The sequence below is a fragment of the Staurois parvus genome, unplaced genomic scaffold (genome assembly GCF_062004578.1).
Source record: "Staurois parvus isolate SC_StPar_1 unplaced genomic scaffold, SC_StPar_1.0 ptg000132l, whole genome shotgun sequence".
Taxonomy (NCBI): Eukaryota; Metazoa; Chordata; class Amphibia; order Anura; family Ranidae; genus Staurois; species Staurois parvus.
This window is the reverse complement of record NW_028317928.1, coordinates 8,784,362-8,811,009: the sequence shown is the minus strand read 5'-3', so window position 1 is coordinate 8,811,009 and position 26,648 is coordinate 8,784,362. Positions and strand designations below refer to the sequence as shown.

The 26,648-nt window shown below is 43.7% G+C and overlaps 1 protein-coding gene across 3 annotated transcripts in view; it reads left to right on the top strand.

Moving 5' to 3' along the window:
* The first annotated feature begins 1,153 nt into the window (after window positions 1–1,153).
* LOC149466310 (uncharacterized) overlaps window positions 1,154–26,648 on the top strand; it is a 37,835-nt gene continuing 12,340 nt past the window's right edge. The window contains exons 1-12 of one of the 3 annotated variants that reach the window (XM_089672895.1): window positions 1,154–1,258; window positions 6,980–7,066; window positions 7,175–7,272; window positions 7,409–7,508; window positions 8,058–9,134; window positions 11,949–12,046; window positions 12,137–12,239; window positions 19,250–20,479; window positions 25,475–25,572; window positions 25,677–25,782; window positions 25,938–26,030; window positions 26,283–26,375. In XM_089672895.1, the coding sequence (XP_089529021.1) occupies window positions 7,033–7,066; window positions 7,175–7,272; window positions 7,409–7,508; window positions 8,058–9,134; window positions 11,949–12,046; window positions 12,137–12,239; window positions 19,250–20,479; window positions 25,475–25,572; window positions 25,677–25,782; window positions 25,938–26,030; window positions 26,283–26,375 (3,130 nt within the window). In that variant the 5' untranslated portion in view covers window positions 1,154–1,258; window positions 6,980–7,032. Of the gene's footprint in view, window positions 1,259–1,322; window positions 1,375–6,979; window positions 7,067–7,174; window positions 7,273–7,408; window positions 7,509–8,057; window positions 9,135–11,948; window positions 12,047–12,136; window positions 12,240–19,249; window positions 20,480–25,474; window positions 25,573–25,676; window positions 25,783–25,937; window positions 26,031–26,282; window positions 26,376–26,648 lie in introns of those variants that run through there. The other 2 variants (XM_089672897.1, XM_089672896.1) reach the window with 2 other exon arrangements.

Genomic DNA, 26,648 nt, shown 5'->3' with positions numbered 1-26,648 from the left:
AGTCTGTGGAGTGCGTGTATTGAAGGACCATTCTATGGGGTGCGTATATTGAGGGAACATGCTATAGGGTGCAAATATTGAGAGACCAGTCTATGGGGTGCATATATTGAGGGACCGGTCTATGGGGTGCATATATTGAGGGACCGGTGTATGGATTGCGTGTATTAAGGAACCAATCTATGGGTTGCGTGCATTAACGAGTTTCGTGGCGACCTGGCGCTTCATTAGGCCTGTGATGCAACCTAAATGCACATGTGGACATGCAGACCAATCAGTGTGGAAATCTGGGGGGGGGGGGGGAGGGGTGCATATATTGCTAGTTTCTGAGCTGATTTCAAATTGCTTACAATCGTATACGCGGCTATTGTTCTAAAAACAGAACTCTTAGAAAATCAGATCACACTATGGTCAGAGCCACGGGAGATTTAGCTCTTTCTTGATTGGTGTCATTTCATAGGACACAGGTTGTGGCTTTCTTTAGAATACGTTCCCAGTGCCCTCATCTTGTAGCTCCACTAATGCCCCCATCTAATGTTCTTTACATACGAGGACATGCGGGAAGATGAGGATTTGTGGATAATATATCATCTTTCATAATAAGAAGCCATCACCTCCTCCTCACTGGGCACACACTTTTGAAAAACACCCCCTGGTATCACTGGCAGTGGCCATCTGGAGTAAGGGCAGGTGATTCACCTAGCATTTACTTCCTGCAATCCAACTGCCCTTAGCTCAGGAATTGGCTTAGCTGAGAACCCTCCCTCCCCTCCTGAAGGCTCCTGGGATGTATGACATCATTAGCCTAGGCATGGAAACCAGGAAGTAACCTAAATCTAAAAAAGAAAAAGTTTTAAGCAAGTAAACATGATATGCTTTCCTATTTACTAATACTAGTAGCAAAAGGATTAAAAATAGTCAATGTCGAATGAAAAGAGTGAGGTTTCCCCTTAAGAGATTTCTCAGGGCTACAACAAAATGGCCGCCACACCCTCACAAGCGGATCGCGGCTCCCTCGTGTTAATTTATTGCCGAAATATTAAAAAATGTTATAGATTTTAAAAAAAAATGCTAACACCCGCGAGGATTGTGGAAAAGTAAAGGCATGGTGAAGCTACAAGAAATAGGCGGGACGGTTTTCTATCTGCGCGGCGGGCGGGGCTTACCTGCAGAAGAGCGACTGGAAAGGCGCAGCTATCTCAGCGCGCTCTCCGGCTGTCTCTGGTTGCTATGGAGACGTGCGCACGCAGGCAGGAGGAAGGTCAGCGGACATTTTTGTAGTAAGGGCTTGTAGAGGTGGTCCGGGGTTTGAAGGGGGGGAGGGGCTTTACTTCCAGCAGATGTGAGTGTGGAGAGTGTGTGCCCAGGGAGGAGGAGGTAATAATATTCCTATTGTAAGAGAAGGGGTCCCAGCACTGTGTGTGGACTGGATGGGGTGGTGTGGTCATGTCACCCCAATAAATCCTTATCTTCCTGGAAGACCTTTCATGTGTAGAACATTGGATGGGGGGCTCAGCTGGGGTCTGAAATGATGGGGGTGTTCCTGGGAAAGCCACGTGCCATGTCTAACAAATACATTCTCTTCTGGGAACAGAAGGGGGGCCACTGCAGGGTTTGTAGAATGCAGGTCTATATGTGGGGCCTGACCGCATTATGGGTGTCTTCAGAGGTGCTGGGTGATGGTGACGTGATTGGGGGAGCAATCATGGCAATACGTGCAGAGAAAATAGGCAATGGTGGTAATACTTGGGCAACGATGGCAATACGTGTGCAAGAAATGGCCAATCTTGGCAGCACACGAGCAAGGAACTGTCAGCACATAGGCAAGGAACAGGCAATAATAATAATACATGGGCAAGGAACTGACATTGGTGGTAATACATGGGCAAGAAATGGCCAACATTGGCAATACATGAGCAAGGAACTGTTAGCACATAGGCAAGGAACAGGCAATAGTGGTCATTCATGGGCAAGAAGCGGCCAATGGTGGCAATACATGGGCAAAGAACTAGCATTGGTGATAATACATGGTCATGAAATGGGCAATGGTGGCAATACATGGGCAAGGAACTATCAACACAGAGGCAAGTTTAGTGGTAATCCATGGTCATGGAATGGCCAATGGTGGCAATACATGGGCAAAGAACTGGCATTGATGATAATACATGGTCATGAAACGGCCAATGGTGGCAATACATGGGCAAGGAACTATCAACACAGTAGGCAAGGTACTGGCAGTGGTGGTAATCCATGGGGAAGAAACAGCCAATGGCAATACATGGGCAAGAAACAGCCAATGGTGGCAATACATGGGCAAGGAACTGGCATTGGTGATAGTGCATGGTCATGAAACGGGCAATGGTGGCAATACATGGGCAAGGAACTATCAACACAAAGGCAATACATGGACAAGAATTGGAGAATGATAGCAATACACATGCAAGGAACTGGAAATGGTGGTATAACCTGGGGAAGAAACAGCCAATGGTGGCAATACATGTGCAAGAAACTGGAAATGGTGGTAATACATGTACAAGAATTGGGCAATGATGGTAATACATGGGTAAGAAACTGGCAATACATAAGGCAAGGAATTTGCATTGGTGGTAATACATGGGCAAGAATTGGGCAATACATGGGCAAGGAACTGTCAACACAGGCAAGAAACTGACAATACATGGGCAAGAAATGGCCAATGGTGGCAATACATGGGCAAGGAACGTGCATGGTGGTAATACATGGGCAAGAAATGGCCAATGGAGGCAATAGGTGGGCAGGGAACTGGCATCAGTAGTAAAACATGGACAATAATTTTGCAGTGGTGGCAATACATGGGCAAGGAACTATCAACACATAGGCAAGAAACTGACAATACATGGGCAAGAAATGGCCAATGGTGGCAATACATGGGCAAGAAACTTGCATTGGTGGTAATACGTGGGCAAGAAATGGCCAATGGTGGCAATAGGTGGGCAGGGAACTGGCATCAGTAGTAAAACATGGACAATAATTGTGCAGTGGTGGCAATACATGGGCAAGGAACTATCAACACATAGGCAAAGAATTGGCAATGATGGTAATACATGGACAAGAAATGGCCAATGATGGCAATACATGGGTAAGGAACTGGCAATACATAAGACAAGGAATTTGCATTGGTGGTAATACATGTGCAAGAATTGGGCAATACATGGGCAAGGAACTGTCAACACATAGGCAAGAAACTGACAATACATCAGAAAGAAACAGCCAATGGTGGCAATCCATGGGCAAGGAACTTGTATTGGTGGTAATACATGGGCAAGGAACTTGTATTGGTAATAAATGGGCAAGGAACGGCCAATGGTGGTAATACATGGGCAAAGAACTGGCATTGGTGATAATACATGGTCATGAAACAGGCAATGGTGGCAATACATGGGCAAGGAACTATCAACACAGTAGGCAAGGTACTGGCAGTGGTTGTAATCCATGGGGAAGAAACAGCCAATGGTGGCAATACATGGGCAAGAAACAGCCAATGGTGGCAATACATGGGTAAGGAACTTGTATTGGTGGTAATACATGAGCAAGGAACGGCCAATGGTGGCAGTACATGGGCAAGGAATTTGTATTGGTGGTAATACATGGGCAAGGAACGGCCAACGGTGGCAGTACATGGGCAAGGAACTGGTATTGGTGGTAATACATTGACAATAATTGGGTAATGAGGAGCTAGCAACACATAGGCAAGGAACTGGCAATACATAAGGCAAGAAATTTGCATTGGTGGTAATACATGGCAAGATTTGGGCAACGGTTAAAACACATAGGCAAGGAACTGGCATTAATGGTAATACATAGACAAGAATTGGGTAATGGTGGCAATACATGGGCAATGAACTGTCAACACATAGGCAAGGAACTGGCATTACATCAGCAAACAATGGCATTGGTGGTAATACATGGCTCAATAAAGTAAAGGAACTCTTTGTAATCAGAGTCTAGCATCAAGTCCGTTAAACTCCTGGGATATCATTCTGGTCAGGTAAGTCGCAGAGGGGGTTGTTCATCAGTTTCAGCTGCTTTGGTGTTCATGAAATTAACAACAGGTGCACTAGATGGGCAACACAGGAATGGTTTTACAGGTGGAGGCCACTGACATTTTTTTCCCTACTCATCATTTCTGTTTTTCACTAGTTTTGCATTTGTCTAGGGTCAGTGTCACTACTGCTAGCATGAGGCCATACCTGAACTCTACAGAGGTTGCACAGGCAGTCCAACTCCTCCAGCATGGCACATCAATACGTGCCATTTCCAGAAAGATTGCTGTGTCTCCCAGCACAGTCTCAAGAGCATGGAGGAGATTCCAGGAGACAGGCAGTTACTCTAGGAGAGCTGGACAGGGCCACAGAAGGTCCTTAACCCATGAGCAGGACCGGTATCTGCTCCTTTGTGCAAGGAGGAACAGGGTGAGCACTGCCAGAGCCCTACAAAATTACCTCCAGCAGGCCACTGGTGTGAATCAATTAAAATAAACAGTGTAGCGCTATCAAACTAAAAATACGTGAATAAGTGATTAAAATACACAAACTAAATACATATAAAACCGTCACCTTAGTATGCACATCGGGGAAGATTTACAAAATTAAATCAATCAATAGTGTCATGCGTGAATTTCCTCTCATAGGGAATATCCAGTGTACAAGGTGAAATGTACACCCTAATTAAATAATGTGAAAAGAACACAATAGTGCACATCAACTGTGAACAAATAATAATTTCCAAGATTTCAGAAAAAACGATGCTTATAGTGGTCCTCCCACTTCACTCTTCATGCAAATATCGTGCTGTGTACGTGATACACACGTGACAATCCTTCAATATCCGAAATGCCCCCTCACCTCCTTACTTAGACCCCACAGGGCCAGCTCGCTTTAGGGATCAACCGATCCTGTAAGAACAGATTCCTCTCAGGATTTCCCCTCACTGATGGTAAGCATCTCCAGCCTTCACCAAACTAGCAGCCAGCAACCAGCCTTCAACCTGCCTGCAAATTTAACACCGTGGACCATAACATATTAGATTGTGTAATGCTACTGAGGGAACAGTACTTGGCTCATTCAAAGCTTTATCAAGGAGGTCACAAAAAGTCACAGCAGGGATATACTTCACAAGACGCAGCAGTGGGCACATTCATTCTTAGTGCATACTAAGGGGGCGGTTTTATATGTATTTAGTTTGTGTATATTAATCACACATTCACGTATTTTTAGTTTGATAGCGCTACACTGTTTATTTTAATTGGTTCATCTACTTATTGGGTATAAGGTTAGTGTCAGCAGTTTTTGAGGGCAGGACTCCATTTAAGCGCAGGAGGCTTCTTCTATCCACTGGTGTGAATGTCTCTGACCAAACAATCAGAAACAGACTTCATGAGGGTGGCCTGACGTCCTCTAGTGGGCCCTGTGCTCACTGCCCGGCACCATAGAGCTGGATTGGCATTTGCAATTGAACACCAGAATTGGCAGGCCCACCACTGTCGCCCTGTGCTTTTCACAGATGAGAGCAGGTTCACCCTGAGCACATGTGACAGACATGAAAGGGTCTGGAGAAGCCATGCAGAACGTTCTGCTGCCTGTAACACTGTTCAGCATGACCATTTTGGTGGTGGGTCAGTGATGGTCTGTGGAGGGATGCACAGACCTCTACAGGCTAGACAATGGCACCCTGACTGCCATTAGTTATCCAGATGAAATCCTTGGACCCATTGTCAGACCCTATGCTGGTGCAGTGGGTTCTGGGTTCCTCCTGGTGCACAATAATGACCGGCTTCATGTGGCGAGAGTAGGCAGACAATTCCTGTAGGATGAAGGAATTCATACCATTGAATGGCCCCCATGCTCGCCTGACCTAAATCCAATAGAACTCCTCTGGGATGTCATGTTTCGATCCTTTCGATGCCGCCAGATTGCAGCTCAGACTGTCCAGGAACTCAGTGATGCCCTGGTCCAGATCTGGGAGGAAATCCCCCAGGACACCACCCGTCGTCTCATTAGGAGCCTCCCCAAACGTTGTCAGGCATGCATACAGGCACGTGGGGGCCATATAAACTACTGAGGACCATTATGAGTTGCTGCAATGACATTTCAGCAAAATGGACTAGCGTGCTGTATCATTTTTTTCCCTTTGATTTTCAGGGTGTCTTTGAATTCAGTCCTCTGTAGGTCGATCATTTCCATGAAACGATGAGGCATCCTTACGTTCCTAACACATTACCCAGTCCATATTAGTATAGACATCCAGCAGAAGATTCTTCCCTATTGAGATCTGATGGGTCAGAGTGTCCCTTTCATTTTTTGGAGCAGTGTACATTAATTCTTTAGGGTAGGTGCATAAATTGGGGAAGGCTGGTAGGGGCCCCAGTGCATTACTTTGCCCAGGGGCCCATGATGCTATTGTGCTGGCCCTGCCCACATATATGCAGCATGAGATTTTTCCCCATTGAGATCTGATCTGTTTTTAAAGTCTTCCTTTCATTTTTTTTTGAGCCGTGTATATGGACAAGAATTGAGCAATGATGGCAATACATGAGGAAGGAACTATCAACACATAAACAATGGTAGTAATACATGGACAAGGAACAGCCAATGATGGCAATAGATTGGCAAGGAACTGGCAATGCATGGGTAAGGAAATGTCAATGATGGCAACACATGGGTAAGAATCTTGGTTTTGAGAAACGTTGAATGCCTATGTAAAGCTTGGGCCAAGAAACTAAGTTGCGTGAGACTAGGCGTCCTAAGATGACTGCATGCCAGCAATATTGTTATATTTTTTACAAGTGAAGTTCAAGAGACAAAATTCCCTCCTACATAACACTGAGTAAAAAAAAAAACAATTCACACCCCACAGTTTGAATGCTTAGAAGATTGGAGCTTCATGATAGAAATATCCAACTGAATACCAAGGTGTTTATGTAATTGTATATTTTTTTTTATAGTCCTTTATTCTGGAAGTATTTAAAAAGACACCAGAGATCTATAGTAGGACATCATGATGGCGAACCGGCCGCCCCTCACATCACCAGGTACGAGGAGACTTTCATTTCTTGTATTGAGGCTCCACTAGATACACACATCCTCTGACAGAAAGACATAGAAACAATGTATTCAGTCAGTGTGTTTGTTTCCTACAGATGGATCCAGTAATGGGAACCCACCAGAGAGATGTCCCCGTTCTCTGTATTCCCAGGATTCCACACAGGAACATCAGGAGATCCCTCAGGAGGATCAGGTAGACTGGATTGAGATTTTTTTTTTCTTTATATATATTTAGATTTTTTTTTCCTTTATATATAAAAATAGATAATGATTTGCCTCATCGCACATTGGACCTTGTTAAAAGTAGATCGTATTTTTTTTAAAATTAGGGCGGAGACCTAATTGTTGTAAAAGAAGAATCAGAAGATCCATATGTGATGGGTGATAAGCCATGTAAGCATGAAGAAATTCCCTCACAGATCAGCACAGGTAATAAAACTCAAAATACTGTAATAAAGGGTACTAAACAATGTTCCTGCATTCTCAAGTCCCTCATGCATCTGCACAAAAGGGGGCTTCATTCTCGTTATTCCCAGATGCCAGAGTCACTAAGGCCAGCCACAGATGGTTCGAATCTCCGCTGGTTCAGCATAACTAATAATTAAAAATAGAAAAATTAAAAAAAATTACAGAGCCATAGTCTTTGTTGTTTTTCTACATCCTGGTTGTGTCTACACAGGTACAGCCCCATACACTTCCATGGGGCTCTCTCCCTTCATCTCTGACCTCAAGACACAGCCCCATAGGAGTCTATAGGGCTGTAATGGGCAGGGCAACTTGCGGTGTGGGATGTAACAAAGGCCTTTGTTGTCGGATCCAGAGAAGTATGGATCTGTGGAAGGGGAATAGGTCAGAAGAAAGGGCCAAAAGAAATAATTGCACTTTGTTTTAAATGGTCCTATCCCTTTAATTATCTACTTCTTCCAGGTGTAAAATGCAACACAAATAGCCAGAATACATTTTTCTTTATCTCTGCAGATGAAGACGTGACAACCGATTCAACAGAAGAAACCCCTTTTACCCCAACTATCCTTTCAGTTTCTCACAGTGCTGATCTATTCTCTGATCCCTCTACACATAGGAGGTGTTTTCCTGATCAAACACCTTGTGGCAGCCATCGTTCAGATGGTAGAGAAACGGAGACATGTTCTGAGTGTGGTGAATGCTTTCCACAGAAGGCAGACCTCGATGCACACCGGAGAGCTCACATAGGAGATAACATATATTCATGTTCAGAGTGCGAAAAATGTTTCTCTCGGAAATCCAGTTTTATTCTACATAAAAAATCTCACAGCTTCGTGAAGCCTTCCTATTCATGTTCCGAATGTGGAAGAAGTTTTGCGAGAAGGTCAACCCTTACGACACATCAGAGGATTCACACAGGAGAGAAGCCGTTTTCCTGTTCCAAATGCGATAAAAGATTTTCTACCAAATTGTCTCTTATCATACATGAGGAAGCTCATATGAGGAAGAAGATGTATGCATGTTCAAAATGTGGGAAATGGTTTTTGCAGAAGGAGCAACTTATTAAACACCAGAAAACTCACCCAGCCGAGAAGCCTTATTCGTGCTCAGAATGTGGGAAATGTTTTACGGAGAAGGGCTATCTGATCTCACATCAGATGATTCACACGGGGGAGAAACCGTTTTCATGTTCGGAATGTGGGAAATATTTTACATGGAGGACCAGTCTGATCGAACATAGGAAAGCTCACACGGGAGTGAAGCCGCATTCTTGTTTGGAATGCGGTAAAGGTTTTACTCGGAGATCGAGTCTTGTAGAACACCAGAGGACTCACACGGAGACGAAGCCTTTTTCCTGCTCAGATTGTGGGAAGACGTTTTCTCAGAAACAGCAACTCCTTCGACATCAGAGAATTCACAAAGCCGAGAAGCCGTTCTCGTGTGTCCAATGCGGGAAGTCTTTTCCTGAGAGGGACCATCTTGTTTCCCATCTGATGGTTCATAAAGGAGAGAAGAGGTTTTCGTGCTCAGAATGTGGGAAATGTTTTACTCGGAGATCAAGTTTAATTGCACATCTGAGAACTCACCGAGGTGAGAAGCTATATTAGAGTGTACTTAAACCCAAGAACAGAAATTTCACATTACTGCAGCTAGCTACTCCTTAGATGTGGTGACTACATTAGATTTTTTTCTTCAGGCTTTTTTTCTTTCTTATTTTCACCTGGTGGTCCTGCCAGTTTTTGATATATCAATTATACCTGGGTTGAGGTGTTGAGCCAAAACCTATCTTTTTTGTAAGGAATGTTTTTGTGGTAGGATCCCCTCTCTTTGTTATATGATTAACGAGAGTAGAGCCTGGTAAGATCTTTGCCTTTTTTTTTTTTTTTTTTTAAATTTTTCATGGTCCCACCCAGTAGCACACTTACTGTCCTATGGTGACAACACTCACTGTACTGTACCAGTGCACAGCGTTGTCACCCTGGGCTGCGAGGAGTGTTAAGACTACACCTTGACTTCTTCTCATCTCTGCAATATAGGGGGAGGTGTTTTGTAGTTCACAGAGGTAACCTAAGTAGAGCTTATGAAAGATCTGAGCTAATGCTGCCAAGGGAAATGACCAGCTCATTGGGTTTCTGGTAGGACCTACTTTTGTTTTTAAATCCCATAAATGCTTTTCAATTTTAACAAAACAAAAGGTGGGTAAAGCTGAAGTATAATCTGCTTTATCTTTTGCTTTGCCTGCTTAATTATACTAATTAAATTATTCAACAAAACCTGGTTTCATTACTTAGCTTTTCTAAACCACTTCCAGTCCAGGCCAATTCTGGCATTCCTCTCCTACATTTTTTTTTTTTGCTAGAAAAATAACTTAGAACCCCAAACATTATATATTTTCATTTAGCAGAGGCCCTACAGAATAAAATGGTGGGCATTACATATTTTTATGTCACATGGTATTTGCACATTTTTTTTTTTTTAAATACACTTTAACAGATTTTAATGCACAAAAACATATTAGACCGAATTGTTTGCGTATAATATAAAAGAGAATGTTACGCCAAGTAAATAGATACCAAACATATCACGCTTTAAAACTGCGTCCGCCCGTGGAACGGCGCTAAATTACGGTACCTAGGAATCTCTATAGGCAATGCTTTAAAAGCCTTTACAAGTTACCAGTTTAGAGCTACACAGGAGATCTGGTGCTCAAATTTTTGTTCTTGCTCTGACATTTGCGTCGATCGATGTGTTGTGCAATTGGGACCCCCCACCACCAGTAAGCTCGTTAGCTGCTCGGATTCCTTTTACTTTGTGCAGAATCGTTGGGGCTAAAAAATGATATGTCGATGACCAAGATATCACCCTTCCCGTCTGTTGACGTTTATAAACGTACAGTGGAGGGGAAGTGGTTACACCTCGTGATGTAAACACTAGGTCTTTGTGCTTCTCTCTGCAATACGAGTAGATCATGATGGGTGGGAGAGACTAGAAGGGTGCTGTACTTCTCTTCCTGAAAAAGGAAGCTGTAGTGATGTCCATATAAGATGCCGAGTCCCAGTGATTGACATTAATGCAATGAATGAAAGGGGCGGGTTATTGAGAGTAAGGCTGGGAAGACCTATAGCTCAGCAATCTGCAAAGCTCATGCTATGTGCATATTGGTGAGCTCTAGCTTTGACTCAGCAAGGAGCATATTGGACCTCTGCAGAATGACCACTGCTTCCACATAGCAAAGGGTCTTCCCTACAGCATGCTGGCAGGGGACAGACTTTTCTACTGCGGCTGTGACTGCTTTCTATAGAAAACAAGCGGTAGACTTTGCACACCTTGTGTTTTGATGAACCTGGAACGTATTTAGCTGATTTGAACTAGAGGCTTGATTGGGCAATCAGGTGGTAAACCCCTTCCCGTCCGGCCCATGTATATAAACAGCCGGACGGGAGCAGTGCAGGGGCGGGTGGCTATTTATAAACGGCCTCCCTGCCCCCTGCTTGTGCATGCTCCCTGGGAGCACGCAGCACCGTGATCCAGTGCCCGCTGTGTCCTCCGGACTCAGTGGAACACCGATCGTTGTACGGGACCTCTGTGTGAGGTCCCGATCATGTGATCACTGATTGACCAATCAGTGATCACATGCAGAGTAGTAAGCAAGATGTCACTTCTGACATCATTGCTTACTACGTGTGAAATCTCTGAATGATCACAGAGGTCACATGGTACAGGGCTATTCACAACAGCCTTGTACCATGTGACAAGCTGGGACCAATCACAGCTCTCACAGTAATTCTCAATGGCTGCAAGAATGCAGCCAGAGAGAAGGAGAAATGATTGCTTGCAGCCTTTATGAGTGCAAAAGCAATCAGGGTAAAAAAAAAAAAATCTTCATAACCCCCCACAAGTAGTACAGTGTCACTATGGTGACACTGTACTGCTAGGGTGACAGTATGTAAAAAATAAAATATAAAAATGTAAAAAAAAATTTTAAAATATTATAATACTTGGTTATAATCGAATTTTGTTTTTGTTTTTTTTGCTAAAGACAACTGAATAAATTTTGGCCGAGATTTATGAAGAAAGATTATTTATTTGCAAAATTGTATCAGAAAAACACTTTTTTTCAAAATTTTTGGACATTTTCATTTATATAGCCAAAAAAATAAAAATCCCAGTAGTGAATAAATACCACCAAAATAAAGTTTTATCTGTCTCAAAAAAATGCTAAAAAATTCATATGGGTACAGTGTTGCATGACCGCGGAATTGTCATTCAAAGTGTGATGGCACTGAAAGCTGAAAATTGGCCTGGACAGGAAGGGGGTGAAAGTGACTTGAAGTGGTTAAATAAAGAGACAGATTTTCTATGTTCCAATAACACTTTTTTTTTTTTTTTTTGTGTTCCCTATAGGTAGATCCAGTAACAAAAACGCATCAGAGACCTATTCCAGCCCTCATCATTCCCAGGATTTCACACAGGAGCATCCTACAATCTCACAGGATGATCAGGTAGATGGAATGTAATTGAAGTGAAGCTCTGGGTCCCAGGATAGTAGGAAGAAATTTCACATTATGTTTATTGATTTGTTGGTTATATAGGAGCAGCGTCAAAGGAAATGTAAAACTGAAGATGTAGAAGAAACCTATGTGAGAGGTGATGAACCACAAGAGGAGTTAGATATCCCTCCAGAGATCAGCAGAGGTGAGTAAGAAACACTAAGGCTAGCCATACATTATACAATTTTCTGTCCAATTGCCTTTAGATTTACCTTCAACTATGTAGTGCAAGGGCCTGCCTAATTGCATACAATTGAAAGTGTTTAGGCTTGACCTCATATTATATGGTTTTTGGTAAATCTAAAGCAAAATTCTCAAGAAAATTGTATAATGTATGGCCAGCTTTTATCCAGAGAAGCGCACCGGAAAAACTCACCAACCGCAACCTACATAGATGTGAACCTTCCTAAAGCCAGAGAAGAGTCCCAGATCCTCCATGTTCAGTCACAATAACAATCTCTTCTTCTTCTTCCCCCTCCTTTTTCAGTAGACAGTAATGGGGGGACAGTATGTGCCCAGTGGGGGGATCAGGAGCCATCAGCTTCTATTAGACTCTGGCTCTCCTCCTCACATCATGTCATTAGAGGTGACCAGTCTGCCCCCACACACACTCTCTGGAGTCTCTCATACATCATGGAGTTATCTTCCTGAGCACAGACATCTGACAGAACTTTGTAGGTCAAGTGAAAAGTTTGAGTCCAAGGATCAGAAGAAGGACCTCTTGATGTAGAACCAGCCACCCCTCACAAATTCAGAAACAGGTACATTAATTTATGACCAGCCTCCCCACACACACACACTCTCTGGGGTCTCTCATACATCTCAGTACAGGGGGCTTTACTTTCATCTTTATTAACAGACACCAGAGCAATTCAAAGAAATCTCAAAGCTGAGAAGAATGAAGGAGGACATGCGAGGATCACATATATGCGGATTGGATGTAGTTTGAACCGCATCCAATCTGCATAACATGTGAAATAACATTGCTTCCTATGGTGCCTGTGTCAGTGCAGATTGAAAAAGAGACCCCCGTCCGATTTCTGAGCAGTGCTGTCTAGTTCTGTTGCCAATTAGACTATTGACTTCTATGGGAGCCGTTACTAAACCGCACATGTCATCAGTTGTGAACAGGATAAAATCCTGACATGAACCCGATCTAAACCTGTCCTGAACCTGATATAAACCTGACCCGCTGAACAACTATTGTGTCAATTAGCTGTGAAACCTGAGCTTCAATCCGCACCGCACATATGTGAATCTACACTGAGATTCCTTCAAGGATCAGCACAGGTGACAATATGTAGTAAAAGTAAAATCACGGCCAGAATCTGATGTAGAGAGGTACCCTCCAGCGAGAACAGAGTTCTTGAAAGGGCCTCTAAGCCCTGCAACGGCTGGATCCATAAAAGGAATGGACCACTTTTGAACAAAATCTTTATGAAACAGAAACAAAGCCAGTAAGCGCTTAGGAGGAACAAACAACGGAGGCCACTTCCAATCGTCATATAGAAATAGCTGAAAATGCGAATGCAAGGGAATAGCCTTTGCAGCCCAAGGGCCTTATAGGACTGGAGGCTGGAAGCAGAACTGATAGAAGCAACAGACTGATCATCTAGCTTCAGGGTGATGCACATTGTATTGATAAGAGCCAAAACAGTATCCTTAAAATTGGCAGTAATAGTAAGCTGCTAGTGCTCAGGAGCCAGTTCATTAGAAAAGAATTAAAGTGGTATTAAAGGTATAACAAACCTGTCTAGACTTACCTGCTCTGTGCAGTGGTTTTGCACAGAGCAGCCCTGATCCTCTTCTTGGTGCTCCTGCTACTCTCCATTGACCAGTGCCCCCAATAGCAAGTCGTTTGCTATGGGGACACTGGTGCGTGCTCACTCCCGAGCCCGGCTCTAAGCATCCATAAGACATATAGAGCCACCTCTCGGACTTGCCCCACTCTCTCCTCATTGGTTAACTGGCTGTGATTGACAGCAGGCTGCTGTCTCAGTCAATGAGGAGAGGGAGTTCCAGGACAGCCGAGGCTCTCGTGCACATCACTGGATCAAAAGGGAGCTCAGGTCAGTATAAGGGGGGCTGTTGGGGGAGCAGCACACAGAATTTGTTTTACCTTCACGCATAGAATGATAAAAAAAAAAACCTTCAGCCTTGACAACCACTTTAAAGCGAAGTTCCACCTGAAAAAAAAAAAAGTCAGTAGCTACAAAAACTGTAGCTGCTTATTTCAAAAATACATGTCCTTCGGTCCAGCGGTGTCCTCACCACCACTGGTTTTACCGGCTGTCTTCTCTCCCTGGTGCTGGCATCTTTAGTGCTGGCACCTGGCTGTGACAGCTTGCGGCTTCACAGCTGGGTGGCCACTGCGCATGCGCGAGAAGTGCTGCGTTTTGTGAATGGGCCCCGTAGTCTTCTGGGACCTGTCATGTGTCCCACAAGACTATGGGGGGGTATAGGACAACTTCCGTTTCTGATCGCCTAGGCGATCGCAGCAGAAGTGGGAGCGGATACCTGTCAAATTCGGTTGCCCGCTCCCCAAAGGTGCCAATCCTTAATGGGGAGCGGGGGACAAAGGCTTAAAGCGGAACGTCACCTTTCAGAATAGGACGGTCTTTACAGCCCATGGCTCAGAAGCTGGAAAATCAGATATACAATCTGCTGGAGAGAGCAAGCAAGCACCTTTGTGGTCTCTGCATTCAGAAAAGAACTGGGTAATTTGGATCATAAAGTCTTGCAGGACCATGGTAAACAAAAACCATAGCTCAGAGGACCAACCTGCACCAGATGAAGCCTAGGAATGTTCAGAGGAGAGAAGACACTCCCAACAGCATGACTTTAGGCTTTAGATGAGGGCCCCATCAGTAGGCATGCTGCAGGCAGCCTCTGACCCGTTAGTGGAGAGTTAGCTGAATGCACCAAGTATAGCGGGACTGTCGGCCTCATGTCTAGGCAGCACATGTCTACAAAGGCAGCACAGTTAGAGTGGTTTTACACCCCTACATATACCCATTTAAGTGACTGGCCTCAGGTGGTGCACAGAGATTGAACAAATCATCCTACAGTGCCTTGAAAAAGTTTTCACGCCCCTTGAAATTTTCCACATTTTGTCATGTTACAACCAAAAACGTAAATGTATTTTATTGGGATTCAATGTAATAGATCAACACAAAGTGGCACATAATTGTGAAGTGGAAGAAAAAATGATAAATGGTTTTAAAAATGTTCTACAAATAAATATGCAAAAAATGTGGCGTCCATTTGTATTCAGCCCCCTTTACTCTGATACCCCTAACTAAAATCTAGTGGAACCAATTGCCTTAAGATGTCACCTAATTAATAAATAAGAGTCCACCTGTGTGTCATGTAATCTCAGTATAAATACAGTTGTTCTGTGAATCCCTCAGAGGTTTGTTAGAGAACATTAGTGAACAAACAACATCATGAATGCCAAGGAACACACCAGACAGGTCAGGGATAAAGTTGTGGAAAAGGTTAAAGCACGGTTAGGTTATAACAAAATATCCCAAGCTTTGAACATCTCACGGAACACTGTTCAATCCGTCATCCAAAAATGGGAAGAGTATGGCACAACTGCAAACCTACCAAGACATGGCAGTCCACCTAAACTGACAGGCCAGGCAAGGAGAGCATTCATCAGAGAAGCAGCCAAGAGGCCCATGGGAACTCTGGAGGAGCTGTGGAGATCCACAAATCAGGCGGGAATATCTGTCCACAGGACAACTAATAGTCGTGCACTCCACAAATCTGGCCTTTATGGAACAGTGGCAAGAAGAAAGCCATTGTTGAAAGAAAGCCATAAGAGGTCTCGTTTGCGGTTTGCGAGAAGCCATGTGGGGGACACAGCAAACGTGGAGAAGGGGCTCTGGTCAGATGAGACCAAAATGGAACTTTTTGGCCTAAAAGCAAAATACTATGTGTGGCGGAAAACTAACACTGCACATCCCCCTGAACACACCATCCCCACTGTGAAACGTGGTGGCAGCATCATGTTGTGGGGATGCTTTTCTTCAGCAAGGATAGGGAAGCTGGTCAGAGTTGATGAAAAGATGAATGGAGTCAAATATAGGGCAATCTTAGAAGAAAACCTGTTAGAGTCTGCAAAAGACCGGGGCAGAGGTTCCCCTTCCAGCAGGACAATGACCCGAAACATCCAGCCAGAGCTACAATGGAATGGTTTAGATCAAAGCAGATTCATATATTAGAATGGCCCAGTCACAGTCCAGACCTAAATCCAATGGAGAATCTGCGGCAAGACTTGAAAATTGCTGTTCACAGACGCTCTCCATCCAATCTGACAGAGCTTGAGCGATTCTGCAAAGAAGAATGGGCAGAAATATCCCTCTAAATGTGCAAAGAGACATCCCAAAAAGACTTTCAGCTGGAATTGCAGCGAAAGGGGGTCCTACAAAGTATTGACTCCGGGGGGCTGAATACAAATGCCGTCACACTTTTCACATTTATCTGTAAAAAATGTTGAAAACTATTTCTCATTTACCATCCACTTCACAAGTATGTGCCACTTTGTGTTGGTCTATCACATCAAATCCCAATAAATACATTGACAGTTTTGGTTGTAACATGACAACATGGAGAACATTCACAGAAGTGATTGATGCTGATAGAGGAATGAAGCAGCAAACAGAAGTGACACTAATGCAGGCCATAGATGGGGAGAAAAAACGGCAGATTTTTCTTTTAAAAAACGAAAATTCGGTCGTTCAAGCGGCCGACGTTACCATCAATGGTAAAAAAAATCGGCCGATTTTCATCCCTTCTACAGCTGGCAAAAAGTGTCCCTGCAGAGAGCTCCACTATTTTTGACAGTTCCTTCACATTTACAGCAGTTGAAACATTGTATCTATTTGTTTCCATTTAGGATACAGATGTTTTTATTCGGAAACAAATAGATACAATGTTTCAACCGCTGTAAATGTCAAAGAACTGTCAGAGAACTGTCAGAAATAGCGGAGCTCTCTGCAGAGATACTTTTTGCTGGACTGGAATTCTTCTTATTTTCATCCTACTTCTTCTTCTTCATCCTCATCCTCTTCTTCTTCATCATCCTCATCCTCTTCTTCTTCTTCTTCTTCCTCATCCTCTTCTTCTTCCTCATCCTCTTCTTCTTCATCCTCATCCTCATCCTCTTCTTCTTCATCGTCCTCTTCATCTTCTTCATCCTCATCCTCTTCATCTTCTTCTTCATCCTCATCCTCTTCATCTTCTTCTTCTTCATCTTCTTCATCTTCTTCCTCATCCTCTTCTTCTTCCTCATCCTCTTCTTCATCCTCATCCTCTTCTTCATCATCCTCATCCTCTTCTTCTTCTTCCTCATCCTCTTCTTCTTCTTCTTCTTCTTCATCCTCATCCTCATCCTCTTCTTCTTCATCCTCATCCTCTTCTTCTTCATCCTCATCCTCTTCTTCTTCCTCATCCTCTTCTTCTTCATCCTCATCTTCTTCTTCCTCTTCTTTATCCTCTTCCTCTTCTTCTTTTTCTTCTTTTTGTCTTCCTCTTGCAGGTCACTGCTCATGCGCAGATTTTTTATCGGTAAAAAATCGGCCGATTGGCCCATTAATGCCGCGAAAATCGGCCGATTTTTTTCCAACTTTACCAAAAAAAAAAAACGGCCAAAATCCCGAAAAACGGCCGACCAAATCGCCCACTAACGATCCGAAAATCGGCCGATTTTATTTTCGGCCGACAAATCGGCCGATTTTCGACCCATCTATGGCCTGCATTAGTGCTCTGAACTGAGACAAGTACACACTATAAAGGGATATGCTTTGTTAATATTTCATGTCTGAGGTTTACAACCAGTTTAGGTGACATACGGGCTCAGTGTAAGAGACAATGGCTAAAGTGCTTGTAAGGCATGGACAGCTGATAGTAATTAAGGGTCAGGTGGCTGGAGGTGACCAAAGAGTCACTTTGATTACATAGCCGGCAACCAGAAGGTTTTTGTACACTAAAGTGGCTGGTAGTTTGTTTATATGCCGATGTAATAGTTGCTGCAGCAAAAGGGCTAAAACAATTGTCCATTTGTTTAGTTAGGCTGGGATCTTTCTTTAACCAATTCCACGCCACCCAATAGCCGAAATACTGCTACAGGACAGCACGGGTGCACAAAATCACATATATACGTGATTTTGCGGTTTCGGATAGGGGGCACATGCGCGTCCTGCCCGTGCCGCCATTCGTGTCCTCGGCTGTCAATCACCGGGTCCTGGCCGGTGATTACTCACTGGCACCCAGTGATCGCCAAGTATCTCTGACGGGAGAGAGACCTGTGTACAAACAACCTGTCAGAGCCATACAAAGCAGTGTGCTTACAGTAAAGCACAAACACAGTCCCCATAGTGAAACAGCACATAGTTAACCCTTTGATCGCCCCAGATTATTATTATTATACAGTATTTATATAGCGCCAATGGGTATGCTCAACGCTGTACAGTAGCAGGGGGAACATGAGACAAGACAGTAACAATACAATACTCAAGGGTGTTAACCCCTCCTGCCCAGTGCCATTAGTACAGTGCCAGTGCTTTTTTATTAGCACTGATCACTGTATTGGTGTCACTGGGGATGTCAGTGACACCAAGTCAGTTCCCCTCCCCCCAGTGTCAGAATGCCCGCCACAGTCCCGCTATAAGTCGCAGATCACCGCCGTTACTAGTAAAAAAAAAATGAAAAAAAAATCCCAGTATCTATAACCACCATTTGTAGACGCTATAACATTCACACAAACCAATTAATTTACACGTACTGGAATATTGGAATTTTTTTGTAGCAAAAACATGGAGCAGAATACATTTTGACCTAAATTCATGCCGAAATTAGATTTTTTACTGGACATGTTTTATAGCAAAAAGTCAAAAATATTGTTTTTTTTTTTTCTAAAAATTTTTTGTTTACAGCCCAAAAACTAAAAACCGCACAGGTGATCAAATACCATTTAAAGAAAGGGAAAAAAGAACGTCAATTTCATTTGGATGCAGTGTTGACCATGCAATTGTCAGTTACAGTAACACAGCGCCGTATTGCAAAAAATGGCCTGGTTAGGAAGGGGGGTAAATCCTCTGGAGGTTGAGGGGTTAAGAACAATTAGGTTTACTTCTTTTATCCCTCTAGGTGAACAGCACAGCAGGAATGACCAGGAAAAGCATGATAATATATCTCCAGATCGTGAAATAGAAGACAATGTTGCGACTTATTCTTCAGAAGAAAATCCCACTACTCCCGATCTCCCTCCCCTATCTCACAGTACAGATCCATCATCCAATCTTTCCATACACAGCCATTCTTCTCCTGAGTACTCTGTTCGTGATATCAGTTGCACAGAGCGTAGAAGCATTGAAATGTTTTTGGGTTCTACGGGTGGTGAAAGCCTTACCCAGAAAGCAGACCTCCTCTCACATCAGGAAGGGGTTCAAAAAGAGAACAAACACTCGTGTTCAGAGTGTGGGAGAAGCTTTACCCAGAGATCCAGTCTCATTTTACACCAGAGATCTCACACAGGAGTAAAGGCTTCATATTCATGTCCTGAATGTGGAAGATCTTTCGCCAGAAGGTCAAACCTTACCACACACCAGAGGACTCACACAGGAGAGAAGCCGTTTTCCTGTGCCACGTGCGGGAAATGTTTTTCCACCAAACTGTCTTTTATCATCCACGAAGAAGCTCATACAAGAGAGAAATCATATACATGTTTGAAATGCGGGAAATGTTTTACTCAAAAAGAACATCTTATGACACACCAGAAAACTCACCCAGCCGAGAAGCCATTCTCGTGTTCAGAGTGTGGGAAATGTTTTACAGAGCGAGGCTATCTGGTCTCACATCAGATGAGCCACACGGGGGAGAAGCCCTTTTCGTGTTCAGAATGCGGGAAGTGCTTTACTTGGCGAACCAGTCTTGTTGACCATAAGAAGACTCACACTGGGCTGAAGCCATATTCGTGTTCGGAATGTGGTAAACGTTTCACCGAGAGAGGTTATCTGATTTCCCATCAGATGAGTCACACGGGAGAGAAACCATTTTCATGTTCAGAGTGTGGAAAAGGTTTCACCTGGAGGACCAGCCTGATCGAACATAAGAGAACGCACACGGGGATGAAGCCATACTCATGCCTGGAATGTGGAAAATGCTTTACTCGGAGAAAGAGTCTCTTCGAACATCAGAAAATGCACATTGGGGACAAGACATTTTCATGTTTGAAATGTGGAAAATGTTTTACGGGGAGAGACCAACTTATTTCACATCACATGGGTCATACTGGAGGAAAACCGTTTTTGTGTTTGCAGTGTGGGAAGTGTTTTACTCGAAGAGCCAGTCTTCTGGTACATCAGAGAATTCACATGGGTAAGTAGTAGTGGTGCACCGAAATGAAAATTTTGGTGCTGAAACCGTTACCAAAAATTCAGAATGCATGTGCCTGAAAACCAAACCGAAACGTCTGCATGTGTGGGGGTGGGGAGGCTCCAATTCTGTTTTTTGGATTTTTTTCTACTTTATGTATATATATTTTTTTTTTAACTTATGATTTTATTGCTATCACATAGGGGACCAATAGTCCCCTATGTGACAGGTCCTCTTTGTAAAAGGGTGGGGGGCAGTGTGTGCAATCAGGGGGCAGGAGAGGAGCAGTGTATACAGTGAGGGAGCAGTGTATACAGAGAGGCTCCCTCACTGGCTGTCACTATGTCAGTGACTATTTTTAAATGCAATTGCTGGCTTTTTTTTTTCTTCACTATAGCGCACGGAATTAGCGGTCACTTTCCCCGGAGCTAAAGGCAACTTTGTTTCTTTTATCTGGGAAAAGAAACTAGAAGGAAACATTGTTTCTTTTAACTCCAGGAAATAAAGAAAACTTTGTTTCTTTTATCTCGGGAAAGAAACTAAATTCTTTTAACTCTGGGAAATAAATTAAAAGGAAACATAGATTCTTTTATCTCGGGAAAGAAACTAAAAGGAAACATTGTTTCTTTAAACTCAGGGAAATAAGCTAAAAGGAAACTTTGTTTCTTTTAGCTGGGGGGGAAGTGACAGCTGATTCTGTGAGCTATAGTGAAGAAAAAAAAAAGCCGGTAATTACATTTAAAAATGGGCACTGACTGACTGTCAGTAACTGTATACACTGCTCCTCTCTTGTCTTTCTCAGCCACCCCACCTCACATCTGCAGTACACACAGTCTCCTGTATCGTCAACATTTTGCATATCGTCAAAATGCCGATAGGGCCATTTTCGGCCAATATGTTTTTTTGTATGGCCGAAATTTCGGTGCATCCCTAGTAAGTTTTGGATTGGGATTTTTTTGTACATTCCCCTTTGACCTCAGAGTCTATTTGCACATTTAGACAAAGCAACAAAGCTCAACACACCAGCAAAGTGTACTTGTCAATCCAAACTCCCCCTTCATTGGAGGCCTCATTTCTCTAACAGAATTGGGCTTCCAGGTATGGGGGGAGGATGAAACCCTACTTGTGAGAGTGCTTGGGCTTGAGCATCCAATCTCCAGGTCCAAACACTCAGTTGGAGGAACCTTACCAATACAGCTGGTAGCTGGCGAGAAAGCGCAGTATGCCTTGCTGAGAGGGTGTTCTATTAGGAAACACTAAATAGGCAAAGTGAAAGTCTCTGTAAAATGTTTCCCCCTCAAAAGCTGAAGCCTTGTTTGATTTTAGCTAGTGCTGTTTGGCAGTTTAACCTCCCCCCCCCCCCACCCTATAGCAGGAATACTAATACAGAGGTGTCTGTCAATCACCTGTCTGCTCTGCCACCCCTCGTGCTCACTGGAGCGCTGGGCTGTGGAGGGGGAGGGAGCAGCTGGCTCAGGCTTGCAACAAATCACTGGGAGGCTAAGCCAAGTGCTGCTCCAGACTCTTGGGTGGATCCCGACTTTAAAGTCGGGATTTTTCCCCAGTCTGAACTGGCTAAGTGACGTCAGCTGACAGCAGGCTACATGATGTTTAAAACTTTTTTTTTTTTAAAAAATCCCAATGTAACAGTACAATGTTACTATGGTACTATGTTACTCCCAAGAAAAACAGCACACAGTTAACTCTTTGATCACCCCAGGTGGGTCACAGGAATGTAGTTTGTTCTGCTCTCCTGTGAACCATTTTTAGTGGGCTAAGTAAGCTGTCAGCTGACATCACCAAGGACCGGCACCTGACTCAGCCTCACCACTCCCTCTTCCTTCACAGCCCAATGCTCCAGTTAGCCCTGGGGTGGGGGGGTCTAACAATCATCACTCTCTCAGGGATGTTGAATTCCTATCGCCCGGGACATGTAGTTTCGGGCACTGGGCAGGTAGTTTTTTCCTCCTTTAGCCCTGCTGCGGGCAAGCAGCGGGCTCACCAGTCAGGTGAAGCAATCGGCGGCAGCGCTGCCGGCGATTGCTTCTAGACAGTGCCAGCCTCTCTGCACCACATTACATTCAGTGGAGCAGAGGGGAGACATGCAGGGTCTTTTAGATCTTGGATGTCTCAAACAGAACCTGTCACCAAAAATTGTCATATAGGGGACTTTGTCCCCTATGTGATAAAAAAAAAAAAAGTTGAAGAAAAAAGTTTTTTGTTTTTTTTTTAATTGTAAAAAATGAAAGTTACACCCAAGCACATACCATCCCCCCAAAAAAATATTGAGGCCCCCACCCCTACATATGCGCACGTACAAATGTAAAAGCACACGCTGGGGCACCTACGCATGAAAGCGTCGATTGCAATACTCATGTCGCTTATCACCGCGCACACCAGGATGAGAGTGATAATTCTAGCACCCGACCTCCTCCGTACAGTATACTGGTGACCTATAAGGGGCTTTAAAAGTGTCGACCTATCGAAAATATAGGGTACTGAAGTTCGTCGGCATATCAAATTTAAGGTATGACAAGGTATCTATTTACTCGCTGCAACCTCATCTTTTATATTTTACAAAAAAATAGGGTAATTTATTGCTTTTTTGTGCCCTAAAATTAACTTACTTGTATTTTTTACAAAAAGTTTGCGATAAAATCATGCGACATAAAAAATTGGAACTACCACTATTTTATTCTTTAGGGTCTCTACTTTCAGAAAATATATAATGTTTCAGAGTTTTATGTAATCTTCAGGCCTAAAATTATTTTTTTTAAATGTTCGCAAAAATGGCTCTGGCAGCGAAAACTCAAAAACGGCTCTGGCAGTGAAAGGGATAAAGTATAAGCCCTGACTTCCCCCTCCTTTCCTGACGATCAGCCAATCGGTACTCATTACACTGCAAGGTCTCTCCCCTCCCTGTTAGTCCCCAGGTGCTGTGCTGGAGACAGACAGGGAGGGGAGGAGGAGATAAACATTGCAATGTTAAAAAAAATTACACATTTAAGTCGCAATAAAGCCCGTTTTGTTTTTAAAAGCCCCATACATTCCAAAAACCACCTCCGATTTAAATACGGTTTTGGTTAAAAAAAAGAACATTTTTTTATCAGGACAAGTAGATTGTCATTAGGGACAAGTAGATTGGGGCCCCGATTTAGTCCCTGAACAAGTAGTTTTGTCAAAAATTGCCACAACCCTGCTCTCTGCTCAGACCGGCAGGGAGAACTGAGTGATCAGCGGTGTCTGATCGCTCAGTTCTCAACCCTTAGAGCCACCGGGGGACAGATGCAGCATCGGATCGATGCTGCATCCACCTAGATAAGTACAGTGAGGAACAGAAGTATTTGAACACCCTGTGATTTTGCACGTTCTCCCACTTAGAAATCATGGAGGGGTCTGAAATTCACATTGTAGGTCCATTCCCACTCTGAGAGAGAGAATTTAAAAAAAAATTCAGGAAATCACATTGTATGATTTTTAAAGAATTTATTTGTCTTGCACTGCTGAACATAAGTATTTGAACACCTAAGAAACAGCAAGAATTCTGGCTCTCAAAGACCTGTTACTGTGCCTTTAAAAAGTCCACCTCTACTCCACTCATTAATCTAACTTAGTAGCACCTGTCTGAGCTCTTTAAAGACACCTGTCCATCCCACAGTCAGTCAGACCCCAACTACTACCATGGGCAAGACTAAAAAGCTGTCAAAAGACACCAGAGACAAAATTGTGGACCTCCACAATTCTGGAAAGGGCTATGGGGCAATTGCCAAGCAGCTTGGTGAAAATAGATCAACTGTTGGAGCAATTGTTAGAAAATGGAAGAGGCTAAAGACGACTGTCAGTCTCCCTCGGACTGGGGCTCCATGCAAGATCTCACCTCATGGGGTATCACTGATAAGAAAGGTGAGGAATCAGCCCAGAACTACAAGGGAGGAGCTGGTCAATGACATGAAGAGAGCTGGGACCACAGTTTCAAAGGTCACTGTCGGTAGAACACTACGCTGTCATGGTTTCAAATCATGCATTGCACGGAAGGTTCCCCTGCTCAAGTCATCACATGTCCAGGCCCGTCTGAAGTTTGCCAATGACCATCTGGATGATCCAGAGGAGGCATAGGAGAAAGTCATGTGGTCAGATGAGACCAAAGTAGAACTTTTTGGTCTAAACTTCACTCGTCGTGTTTGGAGGAAAAAGAAGGATGAGTTGCATCCCAAGAACACCATCCCTACTGTGAAGCATGGGGGTGGTAATATCATGCTTTGTGGGTGCTTTTCTGAGAAGGGGACAGCAGGACGACTGCACTGTATTAAGGAGAGGATGAATGGGGCCATTTATTGTGAGATTTTGAGCAACAACCTCCTTCCCTCAGTCAGATCATTGAAGATGGGTCGTGGCTGGGTCTTCCAACATGACAACGACCCGAAGCACACAGCCAGGAAAACCAAGGAGTGGCTTCGTAATAAGCATATCAAGGTTCTGGAGTAGCCTAGCCAGTCTCCAGACCTAAATCCAATAGAACATCTTTGGAAGGAGCTGAAACTCCGTGTTGTTCAGCGACAGCCCCGAAACCTGACAGATCTAGAGGAGATGGGCCAAAATCCCTGTTGCAGTGTGTGCAAACCTGATCAAGAACTACAGGAAACGTCTGACCTCTGTAATTGCAAACAAAGGCTTCTGTACCAAATATTAACACTGATTTTCTCAGGTGTTCAAATACTTATGTTCAGCAGTGCAAGACAAATAAATTCTTTAAAAATCATACAATGTGATTTCCTGAAATTTTTTTATAATTCTGTCTCTCAGAGTGGGAATGCACCTACAATGTGAATTTCAGACCCCTCCATGATTTCTAAGTGGGAGAACTTGCAAAATCGCAGGGTGTTCAAATACTTCTGTTCCTTATTGTATATTTAAAAAAATCCCCAACTTCTCTTTTGAGTGCAGAAAACTGACCTTCCTTGATCGAATAATGTTTTGTTGGATATATGTTTCCTGTAGGTGAATCAAGTAATACAAATATAGCACAGCGATGTCCCAGTCTTGTCTATTCCTGGGATTCCTCGCAGGAACATCAAGTGATCTTACTTCATTATCAGGTATTTGGAGTGTAGTGAGAAGCAATGTAATGTAGATCTGTGTTCAGAACCAGGCCACAAAGGCCAAATATTGTTTATTGTTCCTTTTGTTTTATTGGATGCAGGAAGAAGTACCGAGTACATTTAAAACTAAAAAAACAAATGATGGTGAGACATGTGTTAGGGATGATGAACCGTGCAAGGTGGAAATTCTTCCAGAGATTGACATAGGTAAGTAGTGAGCGCTAAATGTAAAGAGAAGAGTCCCACAATCTCTTCTTCTCCCCTCTAATAGGGAGATAGTTCCCCATTCTCCCCCCCAAAACATACTCTCTGGGGTCTCTCAATCTCAATACAGGGGTCTTCACTGTCATTTTTATTTACAGGCCTCAGAGACACGAGCACAAAAAATGTTAAATCTGAAGAGGACGCACAAATGAAAATTAAAGAGGAGGAAATTCCTCAAGAGATCTTAACATGTGAGTAGTAAACTTCATCCTTGTTCAGTCACTACAACCAACTCTTCTTCTCCCCCCTCCTCTGTCAGTAGACAGTAATGGGGGGACAGTATGTGCCCAGTGGGGGGGTCAGGAGCCATCAGCCTCTATGAGACTCCGGCTCTCCTCCTCACATCATGTCATTGAGACGTGACCAGTCTCCCCCCACACACACTCTCTGGGGTCTCTCATACATCTCAGTACAGGGGGCTTCACTCTCATCTTTATTCACAGACCCCGGAGATATTCAGAGAGACGTCAAAGCTGAGGAGGAGGAAGAAGGACTTGCAAGGATTAAAGAGGAAATTCTTCCAAAAATCAGCACAGGTGAGCCATGAACACTAAATATACACTATATTGCCAAAGGTATTGGGCCAGCCCTCCAAATCATGTGATTCAGGTGTTCCAATCCCCTCCATGGCCACAGGTATATACAATCAAGCCCCTAGGCATGCAGACTGCTTCTACAAACATTGGGGAAGGAATGGGTCGCTCTCAGGAGCTCAGTGACTCCAAGTGTGGTTCCGTGATAGGTTGCCACCTGTGCAATAAGTCCATCCGTGACATTTCCTGGCTACTAAATATTCTACATTCAACTGT